The 13,785-nt window shown below is 56.9% G+C and overlaps 1 protein-coding gene across 1 annotated transcript in view; it reads left to right on the forward strand.

The window, feature by feature from the left end:
• The window catches only part of SLC6A13 (solute carrier family 6 (neurotransmitter transporter), member 13), a 26,449-nt gene extending 12,670 nt beyond the window's left edge, over nucleotides 1-13,779 (forward strand). The window contains exons 5-15 of the mRNA XM_004692836.2: nucleotides 1-32; nucleotides 956-1,088; nucleotides 1,941-2,075; nucleotides 7,858-7,961; nucleotides 9,003-9,127; nucleotides 10,347-10,459; nucleotides 10,773-10,910; nucleotides 11,486-11,588; nucleotides 12,021-12,121; nucleotides 12,994-13,164; nucleotides 13,400-13,779. Coding sequence (XP_004692893.1) covers nucleotides 1-32; nucleotides 956-1,088; nucleotides 1,941-2,075; nucleotides 7,858-7,961; nucleotides 9,003-9,127; nucleotides 10,347-10,459; nucleotides 10,773-10,910; nucleotides 11,486-11,588; nucleotides 12,021-12,121; nucleotides 12,994-13,164; nucleotides 13,400-13,534 — 1,290 coding nt within the window. The 3' untranslated portion in view covers nucleotides 13,535-13,779. The remainder of the gene's footprint in view (nucleotides 33-955; nucleotides 1,089-1,940; nucleotides 2,076-7,857; nucleotides 7,962-9,002; nucleotides 9,128-10,346; nucleotides 10,460-10,772; nucleotides 10,911-11,485; nucleotides 11,589-12,020; nucleotides 12,122-12,993; nucleotides 13,165-13,399) is intronic.
• The last annotated feature ends 6 nt before the right edge of the window (nucleotides 13,780-13,785 follow it).

The following is a 13,785-nucleotide window of genomic DNA, read 5'->3' on the forward strand; positions in this document are numbered from 1 at the left end:
AACGCCACCTCTCCGGTCATCGAGTTCTGGGAGTGAGTGAGGCCCCGTCCCCATGGGCCAGGGCTGTGTGTTTGGAAGAGCGTTGCGGAGGGGTGGCTGGGCGCCAGGCGGTGTGACTCTCAGTGAGCACCGAGGGCAGAATTCTGTCTCCTCCTTTGATGGCCCTGCAACCTATGTTGCTTTTTCTTTGTGGTCTTTGTGGTTAACACACAACTGGCTTCAGTAAAAGAATCGTGCGACCCTTCCATGCCCCAGCCTGCCTTGCCTCCCCAGAGCGCCCCCCGCCCCCAGGTGGTGCCTGTACAGCTGTCTCCCCACTTCCAGCTGCCAACTCTCGAGCTCATGTGCACTGCCTCCGGTCTACTCCCCACACCCCAAGTACTGGTAGTATCTGGGGCATGATTCCTTTTGCTTTTTTTAAAGATTTATTTATTTAAGCATACAAGAACTGGGGTACAGGCTGGAAGTGTGAGGGGTGAGAGGAGTCACCAGAGACAGAGCGGGGAGCAGAACAAGCGGATCTACTGAAATCTACTGCTGAGGGGAGCAGCGGGCGAGACCAGGGAGGTCTGCTGCGCCATGTGGGTCAGCTCCCTGATGGAGGATCAAACTTGTGCTGCAGTGGCTGCGGACAGCTTTAACCCCTTGCGCCACCAGGGAGGGCCCAGGGCATGAGTCCTAATGTCAGAACAGCCTAAGCATCTGGTTGAGGACATGTTTGCACTTCTAGGTTAAATTGGTACTTCCCAGAGCATATTTCCCCGGAGACAGTCTGCATTTCCTTCCCTGACATCTACCCCATCTCTGGATAAGGCTGAGCCCCAGGCACCTGAGTGAAAATAGCTGACACAGCTCTGCGCAGCGGCCCGGAGACCTGGCTTCACAGCTGAGACTGCCGGCTGCAAAACCGAGGCTGGCAGCAAAAGTGGAGCCCAGGTCCCCATTCTCTCCCCAGGCGGCGGGTCCTGAAGATCTCTGATGGCATCCACGACCTGGGGGCCCTGCGCTGGGAGCTGGCCCTGTGCCTCCTGCTCGCCTGGGTCATCTGCTACTTCTGCATCTGGAAGGGGGTCAAGTCCACAGGCAAGGTTGGTGTGGAGAGCTCGCGGCCCTAATGGGGGCTCAGACACCCACAAGCCCCCATGTTTAGTCAGGATTGGTCAGACTAGCAGGAGATGATCACACAGAGGCTTTATGTGGTTTTCTTCCAGGATCCTGTGCCTCTCCTGGGTGCTACCCAGGTGCTTCTGGTACTTGGGAAGTTAAGAGAGAAAGAAAATGGCAGGGAGGGAAACTTCCAGAGGAATCTGGTTTTGGAATATATCACACGTGTGAACACATTGCAAACGGAACAGTTGATGGCTCCCTGGTTCATACACTGGTTCTTCAGAATTTGATTCTATTAAGAGTTTTAATCTCAAAACGAGTCTCCTTCAACCCTAGAGCGTGGGGGGACTCTGCCCTAGAGTATGTGAGCCAGTAGAGAATATTCTGAGTTCCTCTGGACTCATGCCCTGGAGGCCTCTGTCCAGGCTGCTGTCCTCATCCGGCAGCCTGGCTGTGCTGAGCTCTAAGCTGGGCAAGGGCCAGGATCATGGCTACAGATCTCTTCATACTCGACAACCCTTGCCACAAGGCCCAACAAGCACACTTGTTGGGAAAATACCTACGTTTATTCAGCCACTAGACAAGTATTGACTGGGCTTGTGTCTGGGGGAAGACAGTACTTAAACTGCAGGGATGGCGGGAGGAGCGAGGCTGTGGCTTAGGGCAGAGCGGAGATGGAACTGAACAGCTGTGAGGGGAGAGGGAGGAGCCCACGAGCAACTCCTTTGACCTCTCCCCTGCGGTGGGGAGCTCCTGCCTTCTGCCTCCACTGCTGGGGCTCAGACCCTCCTTCCAGCTCACAACTTCCCTCCTCTCATCTGTCCCTCGGCCAGGTGGTGTACTTCACAGCCACGTTCCCTTACCTCATGCTGGTGGTGCTTTTAATCCGAGGGGTGACACTGCCTGGGGCAGCCCAAGGAATTCAGTTTTACCTGTACCCAAACCTCACACGTCTGTGGGACCCCCAGGTAAGAAGCTGTGGGCGAGGGCCAGCACGGGCTTGGGGGCCTGCGGGACTCGGCCTCGGCACTCTGGCTGGGAATCCCTGCTGCTGGCCTGAACTTGAGGCGTCCGCAGAATGCTGGGAAGGGATCTGCAGATAGTTGTTAGCAGCTGCTTGGGGTCCCTTTGCTTGGTTCACAGCTGCCAGGGAACCCAGGGGTCCTGAGGCCCCAGTAATATTTCTCAAGGATTGTAAACGTGTCATGGCCTTCAATCATGGGTCGTGCCCCTCCCCCACCATCCATCGGCCCCCTTTGGCATGATTTCTCTTGGTGCTGTTATCTCACACAGAGCTTCCTCTCTATTTCTCAACGCTTCATCAGCGCCCTCTGGTTCCGCCCTCTGCCCACAGCCTGGTGACCCACACCTCGCCCCAGCCCCCAGCCCTCCCAGCACCAGCTGGGCTGGTGTTGAGTTTCCTGTCAGTTGTCAGAGAGCCTCAGCCTCTGCCTCCTTCCTTCACGGCCCATACTGGCCCATACTCTGCCACAGCCTGGGTGGGGTGTGCTGCTTGCTGACCGGAGGGGTTTGTGAAGCAAGGCCTAAAATAAGAAGCCACCCTCTGACGGGTTCTTATCTTCTCCTGTTTGGCAGCCATTTTGAAAGCTGGCAAAGCCAGGAGGTGTCGAGGGCCGGAGGGGAGCGTGGGTAAGCGCCACCCCAGAGCCCCGAAAACTTGTTACCTCCCTGGCACAGAGGTCACCCTCCCTGGAGGGCTATGTGCAATGTAGAGATCCTCCCTTTGGGTGCTGGACGGAGGAGAGAGACTCTATGAGCAGGGCCCTGAGAACACTTAGGATAGGAGGCTCCCAGCACAAAGAAGACTAGTCCCTGGATGACTTTTCGAGCATTTAAAAATAGGAAGGCAACCACAGCCACAGCGGAGAGAGCGAGGAAAGGGGGTGGCCCACATTTCCACAGCTCCCTTTGAGGTGAGGACCCCAGTTCACAGAGGCAACTTTTCTGCCTTGTGCAGAATTTGGGATGATCCAGGAGCTGAATTGTTCCCAAGATTCCCAGCCAGCCCTGTAACCAAAAATAGCCACCCCCGACTAGAAGACACCTCCCCATGGAGTTGAGTGGCCTTGTACCCCAGGTATTTCTCCTTGATCTGGTGGGACATGAGCCTTCGCAGCCTCCCCAGTTCTAAGCGACAGCGAGCTGCTGGCTACTGCTCATTCCTGCATAAGCACAGGCTGCACCCAGGCTTGGGAGCCAAGTGTGGAATCACAGCTGTTCAAACTAGGACCCCAGAGATCATCCAGGGCAAACTCTTCATTGCACAGATGTGCAAACACAGCCCAAGGTCACACTGCAAATAAGTGGCCAAACTAGTGGAGTTCTCATTTGTGAATTTTAAGTCTTTTGTCTTATCTGCAGCCCAAGGGATAAGTGACAGATAGCAGAGGACAAACGGGAGGTTGGGGGCAGGGGAAGGTCTGTCTGGCTTCTCTATGCACCGGGGCCACTGTGGTTCCGGGGCAGCAGAGCTGGGAAACGCTCGCCTTTGTGTGGATGTCAGGCTGGAGAAGAGGGATTCAAGCAGGGAGGCAGGGGTCAGCTTTTCGGAACCGATTCATGGCTCCTGCTCTCAGTGCTGACCAGCTATTTCTAGCTAACAGCTCCTGAGTGTTTATTGTGCCTGGCATTGTGCAGAGGTTCGCATGCATTGTCACTGCTGAGCCTCATAGCAGACCGGCGAGGTATCCCGGTCTGCCTTTAGGAAATTAAGGCCTAGAGAGTTTAAAGAATGTCCCATCTTCCTATCTGGAAGTAGAATCCAGGTTCGACTGATGATGAACCCCGCACCCTATGGGAGTTCTTGAAAGTAAGTCTCTGCTCGTCATCAGAGTGCATTCATGTAGCAAAAATGCACTGGGCTGTTTCAGTTGTGGTGTTTGTGACATCAATAGATCCAACAAATGTGAAGAAAGCTGATCAGATAATCTTCCACTCGGAGTGAATAACTGTGTGGCCATAATTCTGTGTCTGGGCCCCGCAGGGAACAAGGGCTCTTTGAAGCCACTCTCTAGGCTGCCATCTTTCCAAGTGGGCTGCGGCAGTCTCTCTTCCCTGCCCTCTGTGCTGTAAGGAGAGAAGATTCAAGAGCCCAGTGACCTATCTCACAGCCTGGGCCTGCCCCGGGCTGCAGCTGGGCTTTGTTGTCAGTGACCAGGGCCAGTGCCCCGCCAGCGCCCTAATTGAATGTAGTTCACACTCCCCAGGAAGTGTGACCATTCCAACTGGCACTCGCCTGGCACTTGAGAAAGGTGCAAGATTCCCGCTGGTCAACACAAAGACCAAAGACTTTGCTCTGCCTGCCAAGCACTTAGTCAGGGCCAGGTTGCCAGGGAGAGGCCTTGCTGGGTGTGTCTCTTATCTCTCTCCGTGGGGCAGGTTGCCTGTCCTGTGACTGTCACACAGGAGGGGCCTCCTGACACTCAGACTCACTGGTGAGTGTGTTTCTTTCCCTGGCGCTCATGCTCTGTCTGTTCTGCTGAACGCTGGTGGATCCATGAAGGGCAGGTGCTGCAGGTGTAGTGTCCAAAGAGCTCTTGCTGAACTTTTCAAACCTCTGTGTCAAGAGGTTATTCTAATAAAAGGTTACTTTAGGGAGGAGGTGGGAACCACTGAAGACAGGGAGCCTTTTCATTCTGAGATTATGGAGATGTGTCACTTCTGGTCACTGAAATGTGACTTGCTTTTTAAAAATAACAGCAACAGCAAACATTAGCACCGGCTGACACAGTCATTACCCGCCTCTTGTTTGCTAGGTGCTGCATGACTGGAAGACTGTTTCGGCTTCACACTCACCTCAGGAGTTAGGGTGGGCTTCATTTTACACACGCAGGGGACGCAAGTTTAGAAAGCTTTATTGCCTCACATCACAAAACTAGCATGTGCAGGAGCTTGGCTTTTCACCCCAAATGATCTTTTGGGCTCTGCCATTTCCCAAAATTTAGGAGTTAGTGGAGAGTGTGAAGAGCTGCTTTTCATTCTTCCAGAAGGCGGAATCATTAATTAAATATTACATATAATATGTAATAATCACCCATGCTTTAGGAACTTCTTTGTTATACTCACTTCCCAGATGGGAAGCGTGAGATTCGGTGTGTGCCTAAGAGCACACAAGCCGTAGACTCAGGAACGCCCCTGACCTGACTCCACAGCCCGGCCCTTTCCATTCCACACTGTTATCTTCTAAATACTGTGGCTGCCGATGATCCCTGGGGTTGCTCCCCATCTTCCTTTGCCCCCCAGCCCCGACCTCTTTTTTCTACTCACACCCTATCAGGAGTTTTCCACACTCGCTTTGTCTTGCCCAAGCCAAGGAGGCATTGAAGCTTTGTTCCAGAAGCCAGGGCTCCCTGGGTGGGCAGGGGCGGGCTGCCCGTGGTGGGAACAGAACAGCTTGCTGTGCTGGTTCCCTCAGCCCTCTTCTGACCCCACTCCTCCCCCCAGCCCAGCAGGCTCCCCAGGCAGCAGCTGTGCAGAGAGCGGGACCTTGCCAAGCTCCTGGCGAGCAGGCTTTGGTCTCAGGCATAGTATCTGACCCTTGAACTCTGATCTCTCAGTCCTCCGGCTGCATTGTTCTGTTCACATTAACCCCCCATTTGTCTTTCTCTGTCCCCCTCAGGGTGAGTGAGACAAACAGCCGAGTCACAATTTTTCTTATTTTTTTCTTCCCCAGTCCAAGTTCATAAAACGTTCATAATCGTGGATTTGCTCCCCACCTGCCTACCTGGCAACGCGAGAGTTTCCTTGGACCCCTGTGGGATAGCCTGCAGGAGACAGTCTGCGTTGTGTCCTGCTTGGGGCCCTGGGAGCAAACGCCCAAGGCCAGGCAGGCTCTGGGGCCATCTCCTTGGTCACCTGTTCCACAAAGATCACCTGATGTCACGCTGGGAGGGCTCCAAGAGGCCCAGACAGATACGCGTCCCCCTCCTTACCTCTCTGACCTGGGTGAGTCCTCACCACCCCAGCCCTGGAGCCTCTGGCTGCGAGGTCTGGCTCTCCATAACCTTCCGAGTGAGGCAAGAACAAGGAAACAGAGTGCCCTCGGATCACAGGGCCCTCGGTGTTCTGGAGTGTCTGTGGGGCAGCAGTTAGTGGAGAAGGAGCAGAGTACCCTGGGCCTCTCGTCCCGTCCGGCTGGTGATGCAACTGAGCTTCACAAGCGCTGCTCTTTTCTTGACCCCAGGCTCACCCCTCTCGCCTAGCCGGTCCCTTCCTAGCTTCTGCAGTGAACCCCATCACCTTCTTTCCTCTCCCCACTTTAATTTCCCCTCTAGTTCAAAAAAGTTTCCCTGCTGCTGTGCTGTCTTCTTGCCAGCCCTGACCCCTTCTCGACACGGGCCACTTTTTCCTGGTGGAAATTCCCACCACCTTGGGAAATGGATTCTGGTCAGCAGAAGGCACAGAGGGATAGAGACAGTCTCCTTTGTCTTCACCATCCTTCCCTGCTCTGTCCCATTCCTGCAGAAGTTCAGGAACAGGGGTTGCCGGTTCTCCGGGGCTGGGGACAGTGATGGCCACGGACTGGCCCACAGCCACAGTCACGGGGGAAACGAAACATAATGTAGGTTCCTGGCTCCTTCTGAACCAGAGAGACAGCGTCTCTCCTGGGGATGCTGGCTGAGGGTTCAGGGTGCGTCTGGCACAGGCAGCCAGCCAGCCGGCTGAGGAAAGCAAGCGCTTTGATGGGGTGAGTGTGATGGTGAGAGTGAGGAAGGCCGAGGGTGGTGATGTTTAGGGGGAGAAGATGGGGGGGCTGGCGGGGGGCAGAATGGGACTGAAGACCTTCGGCCAGAAAGAAGCTGTGGCTTTATTACTTAGGCACTGGGGTGTGTTATTCGTGGAAGGCAAGGGGAACCCTTTGGGAGGCAAAAAACAAGCGTTGGGCAACACAGAGACATTGGCAATGCTCGTGCCCCCGCCTGGGATATGTCCGTGGCTTGATGCTCCCTGTGGCGCTCACGCGCCTGAAGGCAGGGGGTGCCTGGGCGGGTCTGCGCCAGAGCTGCAGGCCGGCCCGGTCCTGCTGGCCTCGGTTCCTGCTCTTTGGGGTGTTATTCTAGCTGCTAAATCTCAATCACAACACGCACAGCCTGGGCCAGCCAGCTGAGACAATAACAGTAACAACGAGACCGTGTTTAGCTGGGAAGCTGTTCTTCCCCCACGGAGTACAAAGCCCTTTACAGATGTACTGTTCATCCTCTTGACTTGTGAGCTGAGGATTCTTCTTCCTGTTTGTCAGTCACAGTTTTGAGGGATGAAGCTCCGTGCTTCTGATGGCACTCGAGAGCCAGGCCCTGGATTCCTTCCACACTGGCCCCATGGCCAGGGGAGCCCAGGACAGAAAGCCTGAGGAGGCTGTTTCCATGTCAAAGACAGGGGCTAGGCTGGCTCTGTTCAAGAGCACCCCCACCCCACCCACCTCCACGTGGCCCTTTGGCCTCTGGGTGCCTCACCCCTATGCCCTCCTGCTCACGCCCATGACGTTCCCCTGGGGCCCGGGGAGTTGAGCCCACTGGGGATATTGGGGTGGCAGGCCAGCCTGCGTGGGCTCCGGCCACCCCTCGCCAAAGCCTGGCCACCCACTGTTGTGTCCCCCCAGGGGAACCCAGCTGGCCTGGCTTTCTTGGGGTGCAGCTTTCTTGCCTGGCCACCCATTGCTGTGTCCCCTCAAGGGAACCCAACTGGCCGGACTTTCTTGGGGTGCAGCTTTCTTGCCTTCTCCCTGACTAGGTGTGGATGGACGCGGGCACCCAGATCTTCTTCTCCTTCGCCATCTGTTTAGGGTGCCTGACGGCCCTGGGCAGCTACAACAAATACCACAACAACTGCTACAGGTGACTGGGGTGGGGGGTGCCGAGCCCCAAACCTGCTCCTCTCTGCTGTTCCTCCAGCTGTACCAGATGGGGATGATTTGGAGGGTATAGCAGCTCCTGGGTTTCTGCTTTCCCCACCACCTCCCTTCACCCCTACTTTTTAGCTCCCCAGGGCTACTAGGAATGGAAAGGAGCCAATTCCAGGAAGGGCAGAGGGTATCTCTGAGGAAACTGCTGTGGATAGAGGGGGGCTGGCCCCTGGGCTGTGCGAGCAGCCTGAGAAGGAATGGGGAGCCGCAGTGCAGCCTGAGGGCAGTTGCCACGGGGCGGACGCTGAGTCCTTCCTGAGCACCTCGACCCTTTCCTCCTCAGGCCCCTGTGTTTTCCTCTGGCCTGCTGGGCTCATCCTCAGAAGTTTTTTTTTTTAAAGATGTATTTATTTGTGCATACAGAACTGGGGTACAGGCCAGAGGCTCAGGGGCGATGAGAGGCTTCACCAGAGACAGAGTGGGGAGCAGAACAGGCCGACTGACGAAGTACACTGCTGAGGGGAGCAGCGGGCGGATCAGGGGAGGTCAGCTGCGCCATGTGGGTCACCTCCCTGGCCGGGGATCAAACTGCCACCAGGGAGGGCCCATCCTCAGAAATTTTAAGTCAATTTTAATATTAGCAGGAAAAAAATCCTATCATGCAATTCAAAATCAAATTTATGGGTCTTGGGATGACTTATTGCTTGGGATTATTGATGCCTGTGCCCCTCAATTAGCAGACCCAGCTGCAGTGTCCAAGGGGGGGTGTCAGTGCAGCGGGGGAGGGGCAGCTGTGTCAGTCTGTCTCTTCTAGACTCAGGGTTGACTTCAGGACGACCGTGACTCACTCCTGGTCCAAGCCAGTGAAGGGGGTGGGAGTGGGGGAGCGGGGGCCAGACCCCAGCCCTGCATGTGCATCTGAATTCTGTGAGTGTGCCTACCACAGGCGGGGCGTGCACTCTGGGGGTGCACGCCATGGGCAGCCCCTGGAGACTCGCTCATTTCCACCGTCCCCGCCCCGCCCTGCCCACAGGGACTGCATCGCCCTCTGCTTCCTCAACAGCGGCACCAGCTTCGTGGCCGGCTTCGCCATCTTCTCCATCTTGGGCTTCATGTCTCAGGAGCAGGGGGTGCCCATCTCTGAGGTGGCCGAGTCAGGTGGGTGTTGTTGGGGAGCTGTGGATGCGGGGAGCTTTGCTAGTTGTGGCCACAGTTCAGTGGCTGTGTCCTGGGAAGGCCTGGGGGGTGGCTTCAACAATAATTGCAGCTTCAAGGGGTGAAAGCATGCACCCCCGGCCTCCCGCTCCTTACCCTGGAGGCAGCCAGTCTGCAGTCCGGATTAGCCTCTCAGAACACAGCCTGACAATGAGCATTCCTTCCAACGTGCACAGACAGATGCTTTCGATATATTATCTCTCCTTTGTAAACAAATTTTAAATATTTACTTTATTTATTCATGCATATAAGACCTGGGGTTTAGGCCAGAGGTATGGGGTGGTAAGAGGATTCACTGGAGACAGAGTGGGAAGCAGAACAGGCAGATCTGTTGACGTACACTGCTGAGGGGAGCAGCGGGCGGGTCAGGAGCCTCTGCCGTGCCCTGTGGGTGTCCTTCCTGGCTGGGGATCGAACTCGGACTGTGGTGGCTGTGGCTCGCTTTGTAGTGCTGCGCTTTACCCGTCGCACCACAGGGAGGGCCCAGGGTACTCTATATTTAAGGGAAGTTTCCTACAGATGAACTCAGTGCTGGCGGGGCGGGGGGGGGGGGGGGGGGCGGGGTGTGTGCGCTTTGTTTCTGCCATGAATCAGCTGCACATTAACTAATGGTGAAGATGTGTGTCAATGGTACCCTGAAATTAATGCCGCTTATCGTGGAGTGACAGAAATGCTCCTGGTGCAGGGATGGCACACTGGTGGCCCCAGGCCCAGGCTCGCCTGGAAAGCCTTTAGTTTGGGACCTTCTGCTTTACACAGCAGTGCCCGATGGCCTTAGCTGGGTGTTGATGGTTCCAGGCGCGTCATGCCCGGCCGTCTCCTCATTTCACACTGGGTCAGCTTTACGAGTGCAGGGATGGCCTGGCCAGGAACTCTTTTTATGACACAAGTCCCCGGTGTGGGGACGGATCTGGAGAGTGAGACCTGGGGACTTGGGCTTGACCTTCAAGAAATGAGGGTGGGAGACTCCCTTTTTACCTTCCAAAGCGCTTAGCACCCAGAGCCCCTAGGCTCTGTTCCTGACAACTGTTTCAGTGCCTTGGAAGTGTGGGGACCAGGTAGAGGTTTGAGCGTTTTTCTGGGTGAGGATGTTATAGGGGTGGTAATTAGGGGGAAGCTCCATGGCCCCTCACTGCACGGTGTCGCCTGCTCGTCGCTCTAGGCCCCGGCCTGGCCTTCATCGCCTACCCCCGCGCTGTGGTGATGCTACCCTTCTCTCCTCTCTGGGCCTGCTGCTTCTTCTTCATGGTGGTGCTCCTGGGACTGGACAGCCAGGTACAAAGTGGTGGCCACAGCAAGCCTGAGATGAGTGGATGGTGTGGGCTGGGGAGGGGAAGAGAAGACCGGAGGCTGAGCGTCCTGCCCCGTGGGACCTTAAAACAGCGGGGGACTGGGCACGTGTCAGGGGCTCTCTTCTGGGTGCAGAGATGGTGTACCCCACAGGCGTGAGGCCCAGACAAGCACGCAAGGACACTCTGGGACCTGGGGCGGGAGGCTGGCACAGCTGGCCTGGAGCAGTCAGCTGGCGCTGGTGAGTGGGCTTCTTTGGGGAGCTCTCCCCCTCTGATTCTTTTGCCCTCTCATCCAGTTTGTGTGCGTGGAGAGCCTCGTGACTGCGCTGGTGGACATGTACCCCCGTGTATTCCGCAAGAAGAACCGCAGGGAGCTCCTCATCCTGGGAGTCTCGGTGGTCTCCTTCCTCGTCGGGATGGTCATGCTCACAGAGGTGAGGGTTTGGGAGGCCTGGCGGTGGAGCGGGCTGCCAGGCGGCCCTTCCGGGCTCAGACCAGGGACCCCTCCTGTCCAGCCACCACGAGCACAAAGTAGAGGAGCCCCTTCTCTGGCGTGTGGGCACTGACCACACTTCTGAGGGGTAGTCTGTGTGCAGGGCGAGCTGAGAGACCTAGCAAGGATGGCCGGGAAGTCTGGCTTTAGGAAAAGCAGCCTCTCCTGCAACACCCATGGTTTCCCACGCAGATGAGCCAATCTCAAACGGAGTGGGCAATGCTCTGCGAGGAAGGAGGGAAGGTCCCTACCTGTCCGCTCCTGACTTACATGGCTGAGTCAGTCCCACCTGTCCCAGGGATCATCTAAAGGTGGTTTCACCTGTCTCCCAGCCAGAACCAATAAAAACGAACTTACTGTCTCCTACCTGCTGAGTACAACTCCTTAAAGACACCTCTAACACCTGACTCCCGTGATCCGCATCAGCTCTGCCCTGCACCCAAGGGTGAGGGGATGGAGGGCGTGGGGGTGAAGCAGTTCCCTATGCATAAAGGCCTCTTCTCTCTCCCCGGCCAGGGCGGGATGTATGTGTTTCAGCTCTTTGACTACTATGCAGCCAGCGGGATGTGCCTCCTGTTTGTGGCCATCTTTGAGTCCCTCTGTGTGGCTTGGGTTTATGGTGAGTGACTCTTCTCCCAGGTCCCCACTCCCACCCCCCAGCCCCCGCCGAGGCCCTTTGGCAAGAAGCTGGCAGGCACAGAGCATCCCACCTTCCGCCTTCCCATCCTCAGTCATCTCAAGAGTCCTAAATGGCTACAATTAGGAGGTCCCCTAGAGGTTCCTTGTCCCCTCCTGGTTATGGCTGCACCCTCCCTCACCCCCAAAGAAGACCACATCCTTTTCAGCCCTGGACAACCTTGAGAGGCAGAACCTTCACCTACGCCCGGGTCTGCCCACTGCCGTGCGTACCTGAGTTCAGGGACAGTGGTCTGAAAAGACAAGCAGGATTCTTCTGTTGACTGGCCTCTGCCCATGTTGGTGTGAGCCACCTCAGGCTGCAGCTGCTAAGAATGTCCTTCCCCTTCCTTCCCTCCTCTCATCCTCGTGGTAGGAGCCGGGCGCTTCTATGACAACATTGAAGATATGATTGGGTACAGGCCATGGCCTCTCATCAAGTACTGTTGGCTCTTCCTCACACCAGCTGTGTGCACAGTAAGAGGACCTTCAGGGGACAAAGCCAGAGGAAGGGACAGAGAGGTGGTGCTGGCCAGAGGGTAGACAGGCCATTCACCCTCGAAGGGACTTCTCCAGGGGGATTGAAAATCATTCCAGATTTTCTTTCATCTTCCTGTTGGGTTCTAGAAAATGACAGCGAGATAGTCTTCCTTTCCAGTTCACGGAAGGAGAAACCGAGGCCCAGCCTGCTGGGTCACTCCACACTGTGAGTGTAAGTGGCAGGCCGGCCTGGACCCCGGTGCTCGGGCTGTGCGTTCACTACTGTGACCAGCCCCGCAGGCACGACAGCAATAGTTCCAGAACACTCGCCTAGTGCCTGCACGAGTGCATGACACATTCTAACATTTATCCTCACGAGAGCTCTGTGAGGTAAGAATGACCACTATATTCATTTTACAGATGAAACCGAAGCCAAAGAGGTGAAGCTATATACCCAAGCTAGGACAGGACAGAGCTAGGATTCCAGCCAGCCCAGGTAGCTGGGCTCCACAGTCTGAGCCTCGCACTACTCTGGTTGCGGGCATGGGGGTGAGGGCAGAAGGCTGTTCCTGAGGTGCTCATGCCCCACTGACGGGGCAGATTTAACCCCTAGAGCCCGGCGGGCACAGAGCCCTGTCCTAACTGGGGAGCAGCCCCGACAGGGGGCCAAGGCCCTGGGCGGCCCTGGACGGACAGGGCCGGTCACCTCTGGGGCCTGTGGGCTCTGAGCAGATGCGGGCTGGTGCTGACGGTCTGCACGGACCTGACGGCAAAGCTTGGCTCGGGGCATGGCGTCTGCCCGCTTTCGCAGCGGGTGCTGAGGGCTCGGCCCTGCTCCCAGACCTTATCTCTCCCACTGTCACCCTCAGGCCACTTTTCTCTTCTCTCTGATCAAATACACCCCACTCACCTACAACAAGAAGTACACGTACCCGTGGTGGGGAGACGCGCTGGGCTGGCTCCTGGCTCTGGCCTCCATGGTCTGCATCCCCGCCTGGAGCTTCTACAAACTCAGCACACTCAAGGGCTCCTTCAGAGAGGTAGGGTGCACCCCACCGGGTTAGGAGCCTGGCAGGTGGGAAATGTCGAGGGCCTGCTGCCTGCCTGGGGGGAAGCTGGCACGCAGGGGCCTGGGGGCAGCGGGGGGGTGGGGGAGAGCCGGCCCTGGCAGTCTCACAGGACCAGTGCCGGGAGGCTGGGCGCGTGTGCCCGGGGAGGCAGGCAGACACTGGTCGTGGGAAGCTGGCAGACTACCCCCGCCCCTTCTCCTTGCAGAGAATTCGCCAACTTGTGTGCCCGGCTGAGGATTTGCCCCAACGGAAGCGGAAGCGGGGCGGAGTAGAGCCCCCTGCTTCTGCCACACCCCGGACATCACTCCTGAGACTCACAGAACTGGAGTCTCACTGCTAGGGAGCTGCCCCGCCTCGGCCGGGCCGCTGCAGCGAGAGGGCAGAGGCCACCTCCTCGCCGTGCTTCTTTGCCCCTGTCTGGGGCAGATATGACAAAGGGGGTATTTGGGAACCCACTTTCTGAGCTGGGGCCTCCCACCCCCAGTGACAACTGTGAGATGCCAGTATCAAGAGCTTTCCTCTGAAAAGGGCTTTGGGGGTTGGGCGAGGCCTGGGGCGGGGTGAGAGCTCTGGGCTCCCCCACCCCCCAGC

This window comes from Condylura cristata, unplaced genomic scaffold (genome assembly GCF_000260355.1).
Source record: "Condylura cristata isolate star-nosed mole 26May11 unplaced genomic scaffold, ConCri1.0 scaffold00034, whole genome shotgun sequence".
Taxonomy (NCBI): domain Eukaryota; kingdom Metazoa; phylum Chordata; class Mammalia; order Eulipotyphla; family Talpidae; genus Condylura; species Condylura cristata.